This window comes from Lissotriton vulgaris, chromosome 6 (assembly GCF_964263255.1).
Source record: "Lissotriton vulgaris chromosome 6, aLisVul1.2, whole genome shotgun sequence".
Lineage (NCBI taxonomy): Eukaryota > Metazoa > Chordata > Amphibia > Caudata > Salamandridae > Lissotriton > Lissotriton vulgaris.
In genome coordinates, this window is record NC_141694.1 from 1,529,457,100 (window position 1) to 1,529,477,318 (window position 20,219).

The 20,219-nt window shown below is 43.6% G+C and overlaps 1 protein-coding gene across 1 annotated transcript in view; it reads right to left on the bottom strand.

Moving 5' to 3' along the window:
- The window catches only part of PAK5 (p21 (RAC1) activated kinase 5), an 856,297-nt gene that overhangs the window by 23,274 nt on the left and 812,804 nt on the right, over positions 1-20,219 (bottom strand). The window contains exon 7 of the mRNA XM_086927707.1: positions 10,872-10,997. Coding sequence (XP_086783833.1) covers positions 10,872-10,997 — 126 coding nt within the window. The remainder of the gene's footprint in view (positions 1-10,871; positions 10,998-20,219) is intronic.

Consider the following 20,219-nt stretch of genomic DNA (forward strand, 5'->3'; position numbering starts at 1 on the left):
CAGATTTCCAAGTCCCTGCTGCTCAGCCAGTGAGAAAGGTCATTGGATGGTTGGAATGTAGAGAGTATTTGTGCTTGGATGAGTGGACAGGTGAAGTGAGAAGGGCTGAGCGGCAGGATGCTACTCCTGGTGGGACTTTACATGATTTACCTTTAACCTGATCTATACCTAATAAACCTACATCTTTTATAACCTACAAGACCACATCCTTGATTGTAACACTGCCAGCGAGTGGAAAAGAAACTGTGCTTGAGGAACAAGAAACTTGTGGAACTACTAATGAAAATAAGCAATTACAAAACGAAAGAGTGGGGGGTTCTTGACGGGTTACCTCAGTATATGTTTTTAATGCCATGCTTAATTCTCTTCCCAGTCATGTTGGGTATGCAGAAGAGGGAGTGTGTGTACTGTGATAAGGTGGTCCTAAAGTGTGAGCATGTTGTGACTTGTTGGTTGAGTTACACTGATGAGATGTGTAATTTTTACTACCCTTCCTAAGGGGTTTAGGGTATAGGGGGAAGTGTTTAGCCCTGGGTTGCACACTTCCTATGGGGTTAAGGGTGTAGGGAAATGTGTTTAGCTCAAGGTTCCACCATTCCTAAGGAGTTAGAGGTATGGGGCAGTGTGCAAGCCCATATTTGTATGTGGTAAGGGGTACGTGGTTATACCCCAATGCTGTTGTCAGTTGTGAGAGTGTAGTAGAGGGCATGTGGTCCCTATTCCTGCCATTAGTTAAGTTGATGCAGTAGAGGGTATAAAGTCTCTGGTTCTGTTGTGAGTTGCATGGCAGCTTATCTCTACGGTAGTGTGTTCGTACAAAACTGTAGTCTTTCTGGTTGAATATGAGGGTTTGTCCCCACTTCCCCTAGCAGAGTGCACTAGTCTTCTTAGGTCTTGGTGGACACATGTTCAGTACTTATAGCACAGTGTCACACATCATTTGCCCAGACATGCAACTGCCTCTGTTCACCGGAATCCTCACACCCCTTCACCAGAGAGCAGCATGTGTTTGTGAGCTGCAGCTGGGAGCTTGATGGAGAGGCTTATTCTTCATGAGGTCAGTGTAGAGGCTCTCTGAGCTCTAGCCTGAGATGGGAGAGTGCACTCAGCAGCATCCAAATTCCTCATCATTGCTGCTCAGGCGGGTGGCGCTGCAGCTTGTGTTCAAACACTGAGGTCTGAGACGGTCCACCGCAGTTTCTCGGCTGGTGAGAAATGCTCTGTGCTCTTGAAGCCTACTGGCACCCAGACAGGCAGTAAAAACAACAGTGATGGCAAAGGTCTGAGAAGCCAGTAGCTGTACAATACATGGGACTCTGTAATCCCTGTATAAAGGCAGTCACTAATTTCTTTATACTTGCCGAATTGTGACCCACCAAGTCCATTGATTATAAAGAAAAGACATCAGAACTTGACTATTATAAGGTTATTACATTCAAGTTCTGATGTCACAATGTCAGCTTCCAGAACTAGCTGCAGAGGTGAACAGCAGGTCAGGTCACAGAGCATAATTAAACCAGCTGGTTAAATCATCCAATAGAAAGTTGCTTTCCCTTCTACTTCTCTATTTTAACAGTTTATAATGACAAGAAGAGAGAATATGTTTATTTTTTGCACTCCTTAGATAGAGAAAAGCTGGAATCTTTCTGCCTGTTTCTACACTTCTTGAGCTACGGCAGCTTTTTTTTTCTTTTAACTGACTTACATTGAACTGTTTCTAGTATCTGTTTGGAACAGATATCTAACACGTTTTTGATGTGTTTAATTATGCAATAGAGATTTTTTATTATTCATGTTTGCAAACATGCTTGCTCTTTCATTTGAAAGAGCTACGCACCAAGATTGTAAGGGGTTTGTGGGTAAGGTGATGGCGGGGCTATGTATTATATGGAATAAAGTACCCACTAACATACATGATAAGGATATTGTAAGTCACCTTAGAGTTTCATAACCTTTAGGGGTGGGAGGAATTTTTAATTCAATTGGTGGAATTTAAGGAATTTATTAATGCTGCATTGCTCTTTTAGTGTGGAATTACTAATGAATTCCGGTGGAAATAATGAGCAAAAAGGGACCTAAAAGGATAGCAGGGAATCCCCATCATCATAACTAAGTTCAGTGGTTCTCCAGAAAATTCAATGTCCATCTTTGGCACTGGCAAGTTGGCTGAATCTGCCCGACCACCTATCCCGAAGTCGGTAGCAGAGACCTCTAGTTCGCACACCCGCTTGTAATTAATACTTAGGACACATTCTTGACCAAATCTGGCACCGAGACTGTCCGGTCACCTCACTCTCTATTTCTCCCTGTGTTTGGTCAGACCACTCTCTGATCACTTTTTCTCTATCCCTTCTCTCATTCCCCAAGTCCACCCCCGCCAAAAACGTCTGGGCTCGATCATGGAACCGCGTTGACATAGCGGCCCTATCTGCCACACTCTCCTCATCCAGCCCCGACCTCTCAGGGCTGCCATCTTCTGGACAAGCTGAATCTATCAACAGCTGGCTGCGGGCTGGCTGCGACTCCATCGCCCCTCTGAAGAGCATCTCGTCCAAACGCCCCAAAGATGCAAACCGATGGTTTTCTAGCGACCTGAAGATTCAAAAACGTAATCTCCGCCAAGCGGAACGCCTTTGGAGGCGGGATTACTGCCCTACTTCTAGAATTCGCTATACCACTCTTCTAGCACAATACAAGAAATCCATCCTGGAAACTAAGAAGGCTTATTTTTCATCTAAAATTCAGCACGCGGAGAACCGGCCTAGAGAAATATTCTCCATCGTTCAAGACCTCGCCTATTCTGATAGAGCCTCACTTAAACCCTCTCTTTCACAACCACTTTGCGATTCTCTTAACTCCTTTTTCCTCGACAAAATCAGCACGATCAAAGCTAAGATTCCTCCCCATCCCCCTCCTTCACTGACCATTGCTGTCCCCCAGCTGCAGCACGTCTCCATTCGATCCCCCCCCCACGACTGTTTCTCTCTCCTCCATTCTTCCGCTGGTTAAATCCGGCTCCCCCCTGGATCCCTGTCCTGCCTATATCTTGAAGCAGATCTACTCCTATTGCCCCTCACCACCCCTTACATTTCTTAACAGCTTGTTATCCCAGGGTATTGTCACTCCATCACTCAAATCCGCAGTGATTGTTCCTATTTTAAAAAAACCTGGGGCGGATTCTTCGTACCCAGCCAACTACCGCCCCATCTCTCTCCTGCCTTTCCTGGCAAAGGTACTGGAACGTCATGTTGTCAGAACCTTGAGTTCATTTGTGGAAAGAAATAGTGTCTTGGCTCCCAGGCAGGCTGGATTCCGCCCTGCACACTCAACTGAGTCAGTAATTATATCTGTCCTGGACAACCTCCGAGAGGGCATGGATACTAGTCAGCCCCAGGCCCTGGTCCTCCTTGATCTCTCCGCCGCATTCGACACGGTGGACCATGCCATCTTACTTTCACGTGTCGAGGCGGCGGGAATCGGAGGGACTGCCCTGCTATGGCTATCCTCCTTCTTGAGTGATCGCACTCAAGCGGTCCACCTGGGTGAGTACTCAGCTGACTTTCGCCCAGTGCAGTGCGGGGTCCCCCAAGGATCCTCTTTGTCCCCTCTGTTATTCAACCTTTACATTGCCCCCCTTATTTTTGCTTTACAGCAGCTGGAGGTCTCTGTGTACAATTATGCAGACGATCTCCAGCTTATCTTTTCTCTCTCTTCCTCCCCCGAGACAACATCTAACTTTCAGTTCATCATGACTTTTATCCAGGACTGGATGAACTTCAACCACATGAAACTCAATCCCGACAAAACGGAATTGGTGTTGATGGGTGGTTGCTCCAGTCCTTGGTCCTCTTCCTTCTGGCCCCCCTCTTTAGGTTCCCCACCCACTCCAGTTTCCTCCGTTAAGACTGTTGGGTTCAAAATCAATAATAAACTCTCCCTCCACTCTCAAGTCAGTGCTGTCATTTCTTCAGCCTTCCTCCCCCTCAGGACAATCCGTAAAGTTTCACGATTTTTCTCTTCAGCCGCCCTCAAACTAATACTCCTGGCCATGGTGACGTCCCGCCTGGACTATGGTAATGCCCTCTATCACGGCATGCCTGCGTACCTCGTGAGGCGTCTCCAACTGGTTCAAAACCAGGCGGCTCACCTGGTTTTTAATCTACCTAAATCACAACATGTCACACCCCTTCTCATATCCCTTCACTGGCTCCCTGACCGGCAACGTGCCCTATTCAAGCTTGGCTGTACCATCTTCAAAGCCCGGACTGGCTCTGCCCCGTCTTTCATTAGTACAGCCATTCAAGACTATATTCCACCTAGAGAACTGCGCTCTGCTACCCATCAACTCCTTGTGGTCCCTCGCTTCAAACGGAAAAAGTGGGGAGGTTCCAAATTTTCTACCACGGCTCCCGCCTTTTGGAATTCTCTCCCACTCCATTTGAGATCCTGTTCCCAGTACCCCCTATTCCATAAAGGCCTCAAAACCTTTCTCTTCACTCAAGCCTTCCCCTCTTAAACCTGCCGTATCCTTCAGCCTTTCTGCCCCCTGAGTAGCAGTATTCACACAGCGCCAAGAAACCGCATGGTGTATGCGCGCTCTACAAATTCCTTAAACTCAAACTCAAACTACTTACCCACCCCGAGATAAGACTCCTCCGGTGCCATAGGGCATATCTGCCCACCCGTCACCTGTTGAAGGCAATCTATCTCTTCCCCTTTACTGTTTACCGCCAAACTAAGTGGTCACTCTTCATGCTTTCTTCACATTTTTCCAGCCATAATATGTGTCCCCTCTTTAAAAACAAACTTTTCCAGGTGCTTTCTACTGTCAAAACTAAAACTAATGAGTAATAATTCAGAAAAAAAATTGTGACCTGCGCACTTTGACACATGAGGCTGTGTTGCTGTATCCGGGCGGAGGAAGGTGTTGTTAGCTAGCTAGGCCTTGCAATACAAATGGGAGATGGCAGATTCTCTAAGCAGGTTGTTTACAGCTCAGAGCTCCAGTGTACCGCTGCCAGAGTTCTGCCTGCTGCGCATCTAATGTCCAACCAGCCCAGTCCTAAAACCGCTGCAAATACGCTTGCAGAAGAACTGGAGGCATCTTTTGAGGTAAGGGAAACAATGATGTCAAGTGTGCTTTGCTAGCCCTCACCAAGTTAGCAAATCCAACATTTAGACTCATTACAGACTCATTGGAGACCCACTCAAAATATCACAGGACGCCGGAGAGGGACGTCAATATATATTTTTTTTAACATTTGGGCTCCTTAATTTCTCCCATAATTCTACAGCATTGCTTTCCACAACCGTCATTGAAACCCGTCCGAGAGAAAAGCGCCCTGGAAAGGTTCTCTATCTGACAACAATTCGTGTTAGATCAGGCACGCACAGCTCGCAGCATCTTGGACAAGTTCCTAATACAGTGGAATTCCTGTCACAAGACCATCAAATTAGCAGGGGCCTAGTGCCCCCACTATAAATGGGACCCAGATCCACTGAGGAGACGTTAATTCCCATCATTTGTGAATGCTTAAGGTAGTTCATCACATGAGCACCAGAGCGCCTTATTACCTCCAAGTGATGTTCCATTTAGTAGATGTCTGTGAATTTGGGTAGGAAGCACACTGTCTCCAACCTGTCTGGTCTTTAATGCACTGTATCTGTCTCCTGCTCCCCTCTGGGATGGCGGAAACGGGAAGAGGGGTGCACAGCAAAGGGCCCGGCTTCAAGATGGGCTGAACTACGCAGAATCTTGCAGAGTTTTTATGTTATTCCAAGGTATTATGGAAAGTAAAACTCTGCCAGTTCCGCCCACCTATAATAATCTTATAAAGGAACTTGGACTTCGGCCTTGTTTCTCTATATGGTTGTGGAACTCCTCGTGGACTTGCAATATCTTTATTATGTATGGCACGAAGTACTTTATCTCTTATATATTACAGCTCTGGTGCAGGGCTGGGGGAGACTGCCATCTTCACATTCCGCTTCTGTCATGATACAGGACTGAGCCTGCCTTACTTACCGATGAGAACTTGCTTGAGTGTGGGTAGAAGGCTTTAGACTGCGTGCACAGTGGATGGTGTGGTGCTACTTCAGGGCTGGAAGAGACCTCAAACTGTGCACACAACTCATGTTAGGGTGCAGGGCTGGGAAATACCTTACTCTGCCCAGGAACGTGGTTAAAGGGGCCGATGCATGACTGGGAGGAAGCTAAGTCCACTGATCCTTGATGCTAGTTGCTTGGTGGCATGGCATACAGAAACTATTGTCGCTAATGCATAGAGCATGATTTATTTTATTTTTATTTATTTGCAAAGTTTTATATAGCGCTGGCTAGACCCGGAGGTATCAGAGCGCTTTACATGAGGATCAGAGCGTTACAGGTTACATAGTTACATCAATTACAGATTTCAAGTAAGGACATAGGAGAAATTAAAAATACAAGATGCAGGGGAGGGAAGAAAACACAATGGGGCGACGAGGAAAATAACGTCAGATGTCCGGCTGGGTAGGTGTCGGCCGAGGCGGTGAACCAGAGCCAAAAACTCCTCTACAGCTGCATAGGACAGCTCCACCGGGCATCAGCCAAGGTTGCTCGGGCTCTGAGGTAAGTACAAACAGTCATGGTATCCACCCGAGGGGCATCCTAAAAGTTCTATCGGTAGGCACCGGTCCTGGTTTTACTGGGAAGTGCCGTCTGCTAGGTTCTTCAGTTGTCCCCCAGGGCGAAAAGGTGAGAGGAGAGGTGGAAGGGACAGATTCCAATGTCGGCAGATTGTAGGACAACCCATCGTTCTTGCCATCAAACCTCCTGGCAGGAGTGAAGCTGAGGAGAAGTTGTGCCTGGAGACCGGATCCTCATCAGACTTTAGACCTCTATAGCCCCCCCATAGCGACAGTTGTAGAATTTGTCTTGGCGCCATTTCGGGCAAGTCTGAGCCTGAACTATACTTTGAATAAGGATGTCTCACTATGCCCCCTGTATAGAGCACTGATAATCGGGAGCCCCTTGGAGTTCCCCAGCCGACTTCTATGCTTTGTAGTGCTTTCTCGTTGGAGACCTTGTTGTGCAACTTCAGGCTTGTTTGGCGTTAGAAGGTGGTAGCTTCCCCCATTCAAATGTCCCCAGTGGCAGCCATCTTAGGGTGAGGTGCACATTGCAGCTCTGGATTCTTCTGACTCCCATGCTGCTTCCTTTATGGACCTCAGGACTCCAGTTTAAAATCTCCCCATCAACTGGCGCCTCCTGTGCTACTTCATAAGAGATCTACTCACTGGGGTGTTGCTCCCACCATCTTAAGAGTCAGGGGGCACTGAGGGTGTACTCCCGGTACCCCCGATGCCATGCACTTTCTTGATGGGCTGAGCTGAGCTGCACCCCGTTGCCTCGCACAACCAGTGAGTGCCCCCTTCACTCCGGCAACCACCCGGGCCAGGTCCGATCCTCCCGTCACTCCAGTTTTCCTTCCCAAACAAAACATCCTGTAGGCTCAGGCAGCATTCAAGGTGGCACAGATAGAATTCTTCATTCTCAAGCATCATACATTCTGGATTTCAAACATGAAAATAATTTTTAGAAATTTGTGTCCTCATGGCCACGAACCTGTCCTAGTTGGATAATCATCATCATTATTATTAGTGATACTTCTTTTAATGTTTTCATTTTTATTTAAAAATGATGTTGGCATCGTCTTTTTTCTTTTCTGTATTAATCTGGTCACTACAGGACAGGGAGACACAAATGTACAAATCTGGTACTGATAAATGTACATTTGGAATATAATGCATTCTGCCAATGGCTGTTTTTCTCCTTTATTGCTTTGGCTTCCCTAACTCTTGCTGCCGTCTAGGAGCGAAACACAGCCTGAGATTAGCTACAACTCAAGGAGAGACTGCAATTCAGACAGGCTGTGAGATTGCATGAGCTAGGAAGAGATCTCAAGAAGGGCTGCTCTCCAGGACAGACTATGAATGAAACAGCACACTAGAGACTGAGATCACACCACAAGACAGGGCATCTCCCACGAAAGACTGTGAGAATGTCCCACAGTACAGGCTGAGATACACTTCAAAACAGACTGAAATTATTTACAATGTATTCAACGACTGCTTCACAGAATGGGTTCAGACACTACACAAGGCAAAGGCAGATCACAACGACAGACCGCTCTCCGGGACAGGCTAAGATGTTCCTCAACAGTCCACCTCTAAGCCATAGCACAGTATATTCAGGAAACTGCTTAAAACCTTTTTTGGTATCTGTCAAATTTGCCAGGAACCACTGACTCTCCTCATTGTCCGCTTAAGCGCAGAGATACCCCTCCGGGGGTCGATTCTAGCGCTATACAAACAAATAAATAAATAAAAATTGTGAGATCCCACCTCAGGGAGAAGCTGCCAGGCTCAGAGACTGCACAGCTATACAGTGAGGTCACCAACACAGCTACTGATCCATGAAACAGTCTGAGAGACTGATTGAATGAATGAGACTTTATTGTATAGTTAAATAAAACCATTACAAAGATACTATGGTAAAAACACACTGAGAATTTACACTGTGAAATGATAACATTTAAAAATTGGGGGTAAAAGCAAGCGTCTTTCTGGGGTAAAAAAAATAACAATTCCAAGTTCAAGGTTTTGCCAATGTTCTTTGCTTTTTCTCAAAATACTCAATAAATTAAATTGATCTACAAATGAATTGCGGGTCTGAGAGACATGCCCAATAGACTGTCAATGAAAGAGTGACTGTACTCTAAGATGCCGTACAATATACGTCACAACACCCCTTTGGTCAATGTTGGCGATTTGGCCAACAGCAGTTTGTGCTCTTGTCTTAATCCTAAGACCACTTGTAGACCATAACAATGTAAATAATAGCTACATTCTGATACTCACCCTATCAAATGGAAATATCTGTGTTTCTGAGAAAGTGACACTCGAAAGTCACACCTGAGGCATTGGAATTGCACACATAAGCACAGTAAAAACATAGAAATGTCATGCTTCTGGACAAAGAAAACTTGGCAGCTAAGAGGATCAATTGTGAAGTTGTCAGCGTATGTTTCTTATTGAAATTCAAATGTACTTATTGCAAGAGTTATTGTTGCCACGGTAACCACCTGAAAATGGCTCTTCTCTAACAAATGCATTTTTCGTGAAACATATTTAGTCGAAGTAGAGTGTATTATGCAAAAACCTGTTTTGTTGCTTTAGTGGCCCTGGAGACTTGTTTGCGTAGTGAAGGTGTGTATTTTAAAGAAAACTTAAGGTATGCTGTTGCCTGTGTACGAACTAGTTGTGTTTGCTAACTATTGCTTTTCAAATAACAAGCTAAAAATTAAAAGCGGCATGCATATTACGACATAAGAAGGAATTGGTATGTGTTAGAAAAATTACTTCTTGATGATTCTGAACTTATTGAATGATGTGTCTTCCAGGGTTTCATGTTTTCCTAGCTCTTGGTTGTGAGAGAGTTCTATAACTCCTGCCAGTCTGAAATGCTTATAGCTGGCTGCTTGCTCATGATGTATGCACCTGAATGCATTAAGGGAGAGGTTTGAGATTAATGCTGTCGAGGCTAGACATGTTGGGAGTGCTACTGAATGAAGGCTATCTAGTTTGAAGAGTGAGCTTGATGACGTCAATACTCGGCACACACTCGTGCTTTGAGGCAGCAGATGTCAGACTTATGTTCGATAAAGTAGACAACAGATGCAGGAGGATTTGGTGACGTTTATGGTGCTTGAAGGTGTTCAGTTCGCTCTGTGTTGATTCTATTTATGTGTGGGTGCCAGTGTTCTGTGGAAAATGGCTGTCAGGGAAGTTTGGCCCTGTGTTTTCGAGAGTTTGAACTGTTTTGTTTCGTGCTGGATGTATGTTTGCTTTTTTTGAAGACACGTGCCCAGCATATTACATGGGGTGACGATATTGGTGTAGTGTGTGTGTCATTCTACCACACATGGTGGTAATCATATGATGTTAATCAGTGCATTGACATTATGGAACATGGAGATTTTGGTGGAAGGTGTTTACATCTCTTAAGGACTACTGGTGAGTATCTGTTGGGTGGTACCTGTCAGAGTGTCTGTAGTTAATTGCATGTGGTCTTGTATGTGTGCACCACGTGGTCCTAGTTAACTTATTTCACTGTCACATGCCTCTCAACCACACTAAAGGTATAACGATTTGAAAGTAAATACTCCAACTTTCATCTCTCCTCGGTAGCCTATAATTGCAAAAGTTAATATACCATTTAGTGCAAAACGCACAGCTGTATTGAAAGTCACTAAGCAGAAGAGGAGACATGAATTTCAAAGAATTTTCTGTTTTCTGTTTACTCTTTTTTAACGATCAGGGCAACTATATCGACTTAAATACCCATGCCGTTTAGTGCAACATGCACACCATGTGTCCTTGCTTTACACCATTGCCATTCAAAGCATGTGACGTATTTTTGATGTACACCAGGATTTAAAATCATTAAAACATTCCTCATTCTCCCCGAAATTTTCCTCAAAGATTCCAGTTTGTTCTGGAGAAGCCAAAAAGACCAGCAGTGTTCGAGAATCCCAGAGTGCTATAAGGAGGGAGCTTTGTTATTATTCACTTATTATATTTCATTTGTTCATCTAGCACGTCAGTGTACATAGTAGTAAGACCGAATGTTTCACTTGTTTGAGATATATATATATATACACACACACACACCCACACACACACACACACACACACACACACATATATATATACACACAGCCACACACGTGCTTGTCCAGAGTGAACTTGGCTGAGATGTGTGATGTATTGGAGAGTGATGAACGAGAAATTATACCTCACGATGATCTACTGGTCACTTGCTCTCATACCTCAGTTCCATAGGGAAGTCTTGATATAACTTCTGGAGCCATCCAATATGGTGTTCCAACCAAAGATTTCCTTTTGGGAACCTCTTTGGAGACTTGCGCGCAGAACCCAAAGTCTGACAACTTTATCTAAACAGGGAAACAGAAAAACATTCAATCAAAATTAGAAAAACAATCTCTACTAGAGATTTCACATTATATGTGAGCTTGCAGGGTTGAGTATTTGAACTGTTGCTAGCAACATAAAAAAGTTGTAATTGAAATTATTGTGGTTCCACCTTCTTTATAGGAATGTGCCTTGTGCAAGAAAAAATACGTTTGTCTTGAGGCATACTCCAAAAGCTGCTATTATCTCCTAAGTCCAGTTGAAAGTTGTAAATGATACAATTATGTCATTCAAGATGTTACCATCAGTGATGTCATAAATTATGCAATAGAAAATGCCATGAGTGATGTAATATGTGAAGTCATTAACAATGCATGGAACGGATAAAAGTAATAGTTAACTCTGCTAAATATAACTGGTAAATTTCTGTGTTCTTTGTTCAGTTCAAAATGTTAATGTTGGAATTAACTATAACATTACTTTAACCATATATATAATAAAAACATAGGCTTCAGGGGTGTTAGTGTTAGCTGGATATTTCACTCATACAAAACCATTGAAATTCCTCCGTTATAGTTAGTTGTACTAACTGTAACTCTCACGCCCCCAATCCACTGGTGATGATGTCACATATTACATAATTCATGACATGGTAAGTGACATCACTGATGACATCACTGATTTTTAAAGACGAATATGTGATAGAAGTACTAATCATGCACTTCCTACACCCAACAAAATCACAACACCCAGCGCCACCACCACTACAACAAACCCCTCCTGTCCCCTTCCCCTCTTCTACCTCAGAGGCAGCGCAAAACAGGACAATGGACCTTCCCAAAATAATATATCCCTCAACAGCATACTAGCTCAATGTTCAGAGATGTGGCAACTAACTATGTATAAGGGAGGAAACACGCACATCAACAATAATTTACACAATCCCAAGACTACCGGCGAAATGCTATACACAACTCACTATACAAACCAAAAACTTTTCCGTGTGTAGATATAGTATTGATAGGTATAGTGTACTGCACAGTGGACGCAACCATATTATCTCAGACACTGGGGAATATCTTGGTCATGTAGCTGTGTTGTGCTCCCTTCTTGAAGCAGAAGCAGAGTGGGCTGGTCCAACGTACGCAACTCCAGCGTAAGAGTATAAATAATTAGGCTACGCCTTGGGCTTGGTTCACTTGTGCAAAGACAAAAGACTCTGCCTCAGCGAAGGTCCTCACAATGCCACAGGGCTGCCGCCACGAGCATGTGCCTCCTCGATACATTGCGAAATCAGCGCCACAGCACCGCAGACTTATGTTGGTATCGACTACTGCCTTCGATCTACACTGCGGACAGCAGGGTTCACAACTTGAATTCAGCTTTGGATCTACACTACAGACAGCATTGAATTTAGCCTTGATTTATTTAAGGCAGAGACAATTGTACTTTAAGTCCTCAGATTTTGTTAAAGGATCTAACAAAAACCATTCGTCAATGTCTGCGCCGACCACTGCCTTCGATCTACACTGCGTACAGCAGGGTTCACAACTTGAATTCATTTTGGATCGACACTACGGACAGCATGAAATTCAGCCTAAATTTATTTAAGGCAGAGAGAATTGTACTCTAAGTCTTCAGATTTTGTTAAAGAATGTGACAAAAAGCATTCCTCGATGTTTGTGTCAACTACTGCCTAAGATCTACACTGCGGACAGCAGAGTTTACAACTTGATATCAGTTGTGCATCTACACTACAGACAGCATTGAACTCAGTCTTGATTTATTTAAGGCAGAGACAATTGTATTCTATGTCCTCAGATTTTGCTAAAGGATGCGACAAAAAACATTCCTCCATGTCAGTACTGACTACTGCCTTCGATCTACACTGCAGACAGCAGAGTTTACAACTTGATATCAGTTTTGCATCTACACTACAGACAGCATTGAATTCAGTCTCTATTTTCTTAAGGCAGAGACAATGTACTCTATGTCCTCAGATTTTGTTAAAGGATACGCCAAAAATTATTTCTTGATGTCTGTGCTGACTACTGCCTTCAATCAACAGTGAGGACAGCAGGGTTCACAACTTGAATTCAGCTTTGGGTCTACACTACAGACAGCATTGAATTTAGCATTGATTTATTTAAGGAAGAGACAATTGTACTCTATGTCCTCAGATGTTGTCAAAGGATGCAACAAAAACCATTCCTCAATGCCTGTAGTGAGTACTGCCTTCAATCTACATTGTGATGGCTCACTATTTATGTGGAATGGCGATTGCACATGACGCATTCTGTAAGAAACATACATTGCACCAGTGCGACCCACCGAAACCACAAATCATCGCAGGGTGCACACACGCTGAGTTCTTTAGAGACCACTAACTCACTGCCCCACAAGTCATTTTCCCGTGGCCTTATTAAGGCAAAATTCACTAGGCAAAAAACATTGTTCCCAGTGCGGCCTGCCCGGACTATGCTTTATCGCAGGTTACGTACAAACTCAGTTCCAAAGGTACTACTAACTCAGTACACCATAATTCATGGCCACATGGCCGTATTCAGACAGAATTCAACAGACAAAAAACATTGGTCCGAATGCGGCCCCCCTGGACCACGCATTATCGCAGGGTACGTACAAGCTGGGCGCCAAAGATACTACTAACTCAGTGCACCATAAATTATCGCAAAGAAGAGTGAACAGCTTTATGTCAGCAGTGAGGCATACTATCACTTTTAAATGGAATTCATGCAGATTTCAATTGACAAAAGACATTACTCCAATTACTGTGCCTCCACCCCCAACCATGGATCATCGCAGGGTACGTACACGCTAAGCGCCAAAGGTACTACTAACTCAGTGCACCAAAAATCATCGCCACGTGGCATTACTAAAGCAGAATTTACAAGACAAAAAACATTGCTATCAGTACGGCCTGCCCGAACCACACATCATCGCAGGCTCCAAAGAACCTTGTTGTTTCAGGTGCCGCTCACTTAGTGCACCACTAATCATCACTGGCTGCACACACACTAAATTACCAATACCGTGCAGCTCTATTCAACCCCACGTGGCCGTGGGCTCTTTCTGACCGCTGCCTCCTGCCTACACTATAGTCATCAGAGCTCACAATTAAGTAGACTGTTGATTCATTATTTGCAGAGTGCAATACCAAGCTAAGTATAACATCTATCAAACCTATACAATATCCCTTTGGTATACTTCCTTCAATAACTTCTTTTACATCAGTTATAGATTTAGTTGAATAATAAAATTCACACTGCAAGTGCAAAGGCACACTCAATGGCAGTCTACACTGCGGACAGCACAGGTCACAATTTGAACTATAATGTCCCTGAAACATACATATTTCAACAATGTATTCCATACATGTTTCATCTTTTATTTCAATCGTGATTACAGGTGATTCAGTCCAGTAGGCAACAGACAATCCTTCCAGTGCAGACCGCTCGAACCACGCATCATCGTAGAGTGTGCACAAGCTGAGCACCAGACATACCACTAACTCAGTGTACCATAAATAATCACCACATGGCCTTATTAAGGTAAAATTCAGTAGTCAAAAGACATTCATACCAGTGCATTCTGCCTGGACCACGCATCATCGCAGGCTCCACACAAACCGACCCTGACTTAGTGCACCACAACTCATGAACCCTTTATGATAGATATTTCACATATAGTGGTCCTACCTTTGTACAGCAGAAGTCATAAACCGTTTATGATTGAATATCTGTGTATGATATCATGATTACTATTTTACTTGTTACCAACAGCAACGTAATAAAATGGAGTGGAGCACACGTGCCCATACCCACTTCAACTATCTATCCACTTCAACTATCTATCTGTGTCTGTGTATTTATTATATTTGTAAAATGCTGGTCCTGCACCCTCCCACATTATATTGTGCTGTAAACAGTGTATGCAACCATCTTACCTCTGCCAGTAACAAAAACTTTGATTATATAACTTTCCGTTGCTCATTCTACAAATACGAACGTACAAACTGGATCATTACAATACTGCAAACAAAGTGTATAGTAAATGTATAAGTGTGTGCTATTGCTCGTTTTTTTAGCATATTTATATAGCGCAAAGTCGACCCAAACCTATATCAGCAATTTACATGAGCACAGTATTTACAGTACATTTTTTTAGGCACACGTACATTATGTAATTTCTCTACAATAACAGGATGTGGACGCAACTCCGAGCCTCGAAAACTGATTTCCAGCTCCAAGTTCTACAGTATACCCGAATGACCACATACGTATATATATTAGCTGCCCTTCATGTGCCAAAAACTGCAACCTAAAGCTTTCTTAGCCCTGTATTACTGCAGCTAAAACACTCACTCACGTTCAACAAACATTGATATTCGCAGAAATGCGTCATGTTTACCATCTTTTATGTGTGCAACTATGTATGAATATAGGGTCAGTGATACCCCGTACCTTCCATGTTGGCCATGTGGTGGGACTTTACAGACATAATGACACATTTGCGTTCAAGACCTGGGTGACGGCAGCACTAAAACATGAACACCCGAATCAGTTGATTTCTCATATAGCTCATCAGTCCAGCCTACTCCACTTATGCTTTCAGGAAAACTACATGGTCCAGATTTCCATTGTAGTGATTTTTTAGTTCCAGGTCTAGTTCTCAGAACGGCACACACACACACACACTCCCTCTTTGCTAGAATACACCCACACCACACCCATCCAGTACAGACGTCACAACCCACGTGACCCTACCAATAAAAAAAGACGGAGTGCACATGCTCTACGCCAATTGAGAGTTTCTCTCATCGCAAGCACTGTGAAGGCCTGTCCTGGTGGATGGAACACCTCATGTAGGCCCGAACTACCAAATGTAGTTAATGTAATATGGTATTTATAAAGCGCAAACTATCGCTCCGAAAGGAGCATCCTGGCACTGGCGGTAGTGGGCCCACCGAACAGGTGGGCCCACTACCACGTGTGTGGCCTCTTTGGCCACTGAGTTAGTGGTACCACAAGGACTGAACGGGTGAGGAACCTGCGATGATGATGGGTGCACAAGTATGTCCTTTCCCATAGGTATATCAGGACTCAGCACCAACTGTGACACTTCTTGGTGGGCGGAACTGCATGATGTAGAACGTACCCTGTCCACGAAAAGGTGAGCAGTGAGGCCTGGTGCACAGCGGAGGGAGTAGATGAGCTCCAGCAGACTGGATACAAAAAGGCAACACAGCAATTTAGGCGTACGCAGTCCTATATACCGTATCTTATTACATTTGTATTTTTTATCCTATAGCAGGAAAGATTTTATAGTCGGTCAAAAGTCTGTCGCTCGTGATGATTGAAACCACGTGTATCACTGTGCACCACTTTTTTTCTATAACCGGATGGAAAACTTTACTACTCTACTAATTCTTCAAAAATCTAAGCCCATTAAACAAGTTGGAACTGTACAAATAGTTGTATTTTAATGCGGGAGGAAAGGTGTGTAAGAGGGCGATGTTATTCTATTCCATATTAAGATAGTGTCAATTACCAATCATGACATCTTTCTTTTACTATCTTTTAGATGTAAAGCTCCAGGGTGCACTATGTCCCGGCATGTGGTGGAAGACACACCGGTCACAGAAAGGTGAGCTGCGAATATTCTTTTCAGTCCCTCTCTCACTTCCTCTCTCCTTTGATAAACAAATGACGCACAGTCTTATCTTCCTTTTTATCTAACAGGTTGTGTTTCACTAATTGGCGTTCCCCCCCCAACACCTCCAAAGCTCAACGTTTGAGGATTCTGCGATGATGCGTGGCCATTGTAACAACACATAAGAAGGCTGCTTCGACATGTGGTGGACCCTCTTTAAATCACGTCAGTGGCACAAGGTGAGCAAAGAAGCTTGTTTCCGAATCAACGAGAAGTCACCTGTGGGTGGGGAGAGTGGATAGTGTGCAGCAACTTGACTGCGTACGAATGTACAATTACCTCTGGGCAGTGGGAGTGGATAGGTTGCAACAGTCTGGGTGCGCAAGAAAGGGCACTCAACTCTGGACACTGGGGGTCAATGGGATGCAACAGTCTGGGTATGCAGTAATGAGAACTCAGCGCTATGCAGTGAGAGTGCATGGGTGTGGTTCTCTGGGAGAAAAAGAGCGCACAGACACCTCCTTGCAGTGAAAGTTGATGTAATACAGTACCCTGAGTGTCCAAAGGCATAACGCAGAAATATACGTGTGCAGTTGTATGTACTCTGCTATTAGTAACTCTATACTATCTTTCAGATCACTAAACTTGTGGGTGCACTATGAACCGGCACTTGCTTGAACGCACACCAGAGGCAAAAAGGTGAAGTACAAAGATTTTCTCCAGTATCAACACTACCCTCCTGCTCCATCTATTACTTTCCCTCTCTCACACTTTCAATGTCATTTTTTCTTTCTTTCTCTCTCTCCCTCTCTCTCATATTGGTTCTCTTTCTCTTTTCAAGTTATGAACGCTGCTGTCCACTCTGCAGATAAATAAATCAAGGCTGAATTTAATACAGTCTGCAGTATGGAACCATAGCAGAATTCAAGTTGTGAGGTCTGCTGAAAACAGTTTCTGCAAAAGGAAATCAAAGCGGCCAAGATACACAATGCCTCCAATTAAACGTGCTGTAAATAAACTATATTGACCTGCAAAATGAGCTCTCACCTAATCCTGTCTCATCTCTGAATCATTTTAAAGTCCTGCTGGACCATACTGTAGATCTGACCCAGCAGGCACTTCCCTACAGACACCTCTTCAGAGAGGGGTGGGATGTATCAGGAACACTGCACACATGCGAATAAGCAATATGGCCAAGTGTTATGTTAATTTGTGATCTTTGACCTCATTCAGTCACATCTCTATCTCATTTTGAATGTCATCTGTACCATAAGATAGGCCTAAGCCTACAAGCAGTGCTGACCTACAGACTCCTGTTGAGGGTGATTCTGTGGGAGCAGTAGGGTGCAGTACCCTGAGTGTGCATGTGAGAAACATCGATCTTGCCTTTTGTAAAGATGTAATCTCTCACCTCATTCAATCACATTGATCTAATTTTAAAGACTTATTTTCATTTGTGTTTTGCAGGTTACCTAAGCTCTTACCATTGGAGTCCATCTCACATTTTGTTCATTATACTCTTATGTTAAAGTTACGTTTCTATTTATTTATTTTAGTTTTAATAAAAGTTAATAAAAAAAACTGAGTGTATACGTCTTCTTTTTCTGACATTTCACTATTATTTAGTGTGATAATCATATGCTTAGAGAAGATTTAAAAATCAAAAGTAGAAATGATGTTTATAACACTGAGGCAAACTATTTACCAGCTCTTTACCAGAGTCTGTAGCTGCGATGAACGGTTCCTATGAAAATTTTAAAAAAATCCAGCACACTTGCTGTTTGGATTAGCAACATTGTGTGGTGAACTTGTGACCTGTGTGCTCAGTTAAGTGTTCCATGAACTGTTACTATGATAACAGGCAGTAAGCAGTTTGGGGGTATGGTTGAAAGGTAGTGGCTGTACAGAAGCTGTTATATTTACCCAGGATCCTCTACATGACAGAGGGGACAGCAAACGGATACGACAGAACACTATGTACATTACGAGCAAAAGAAGTACACAACTCTTCGAATTAACCTCAAGAGAGGGCTCGAGGAATAGCCACTAATGTTACAAAACCCCATGTACAATTTGCCTACTCTGTACTCAACAATGGGCAATTCTTTATCGATCACACTCAGACACTGTTGCTTCACAATTCAAAGTGTGCACTTCACTAAATACTTGGTGCCTATTAAATGGGAGACAGGATTGTCGACATTCCAAAACTTAGGGGCATATTTACAAGGACAGCTTTAAATTATCGCCGCTTTAGCGGCAGCAAATTACAGCTAAAAAGACGATAATGGACTTCAAAATCCTTTGTTGTCTTACCGGAAGATTTTTTCAACACTGCTATTTGCTATGGCGGGTGAGAGCCGAGGTTTGCATTTTGAAAGAGAGAACATGAAAACGTACTCTTTCTTTTAAAATGCAAAGCAGAATGCTTTCCCCAAGGGGATGCTACATATTAGCAGGTCCTCGAGTGGAAAAGTAATGGTGGCTTCCAAAGGACGCAGGGAGCTGACTGGCACCGTAGGGACATTGGCCCTCCACCCACAGTCCCCAATGTTGAATATACGCCCATTAGATGGGATCCCGAGAAAGAATACAAATTAGTAGTAGGTGATATTTTTTTTTACGGTAAAATTAGGGGTCTGTAATGGGCATACTTAATAGGACACCGTTAAAATGTTCTGGTGTCAACCTGCGCTTCTATTGGAATTCTCACGAATTCTCAAAAGCCTAATATTAAGCTCCTTATGGCCGCTTTAACGGCACTTTCCTAACACTAAAGCAACAATAATTTTAATGCTGTCCTTGTAAATATTCCCCCAATATCGTGAGAAATACAGAGATAATTCATGTTTGCAAGTGAAAAGCTTGTTAATATAAGACAGTGGACTTAATATATCAATCCACCTCGCATATTAAACATCCTTAAGTCTATTTCAGAACAGATGTTAGGATCCGACAAAAAACGCAATTACCAAGAGTTTTGCTATCGGTCCTCAAATCCAGGGCCACCTTGTAAATACAATGCTGTTGTCATACCTCCCTCTTCCATGTTATATTGTCATAGGAACACCTACCTTGCCACTGGGAATGCCTACATTGCAACTCATTGGCGATACAAGGCGAGCCGTTAGCAAACTGGCTGCTAACATGCGTTAATGCATCTTAGCATCGCCTAGTAAATAGGGGGATATAATTTTCACCGCATTTTGGCTTTTTTTTTATTGCAGCACAATGGCACTTGTTTATATGCCCTCAAGTTTGCTATGACAGAGCAATGACGTTGACTCCAGCCCTGCCCAAGCAAACAGCAGTGTCCCAGTGGTAGGCACCCCAAGACACAGCAGGAGCCGCTCCTGGGGGTGGTGTTCCCCAAGGCTTTAGACGGCTCCAGAATGGGGACCACTCGGCCGCGCTCCCAAAATATAAAAAGACCCAGAGGTTAGTAATCCCTGGGGATTTGATGGACTTTTGAGCTCCCTCACCCATTTATTTTGTAGCACCGAGGAATGGCGGTCTACGGGCTACAGAGCCACTCTGAACCCCCATCAAATTTAATATTTTAGACCCCGGGATTT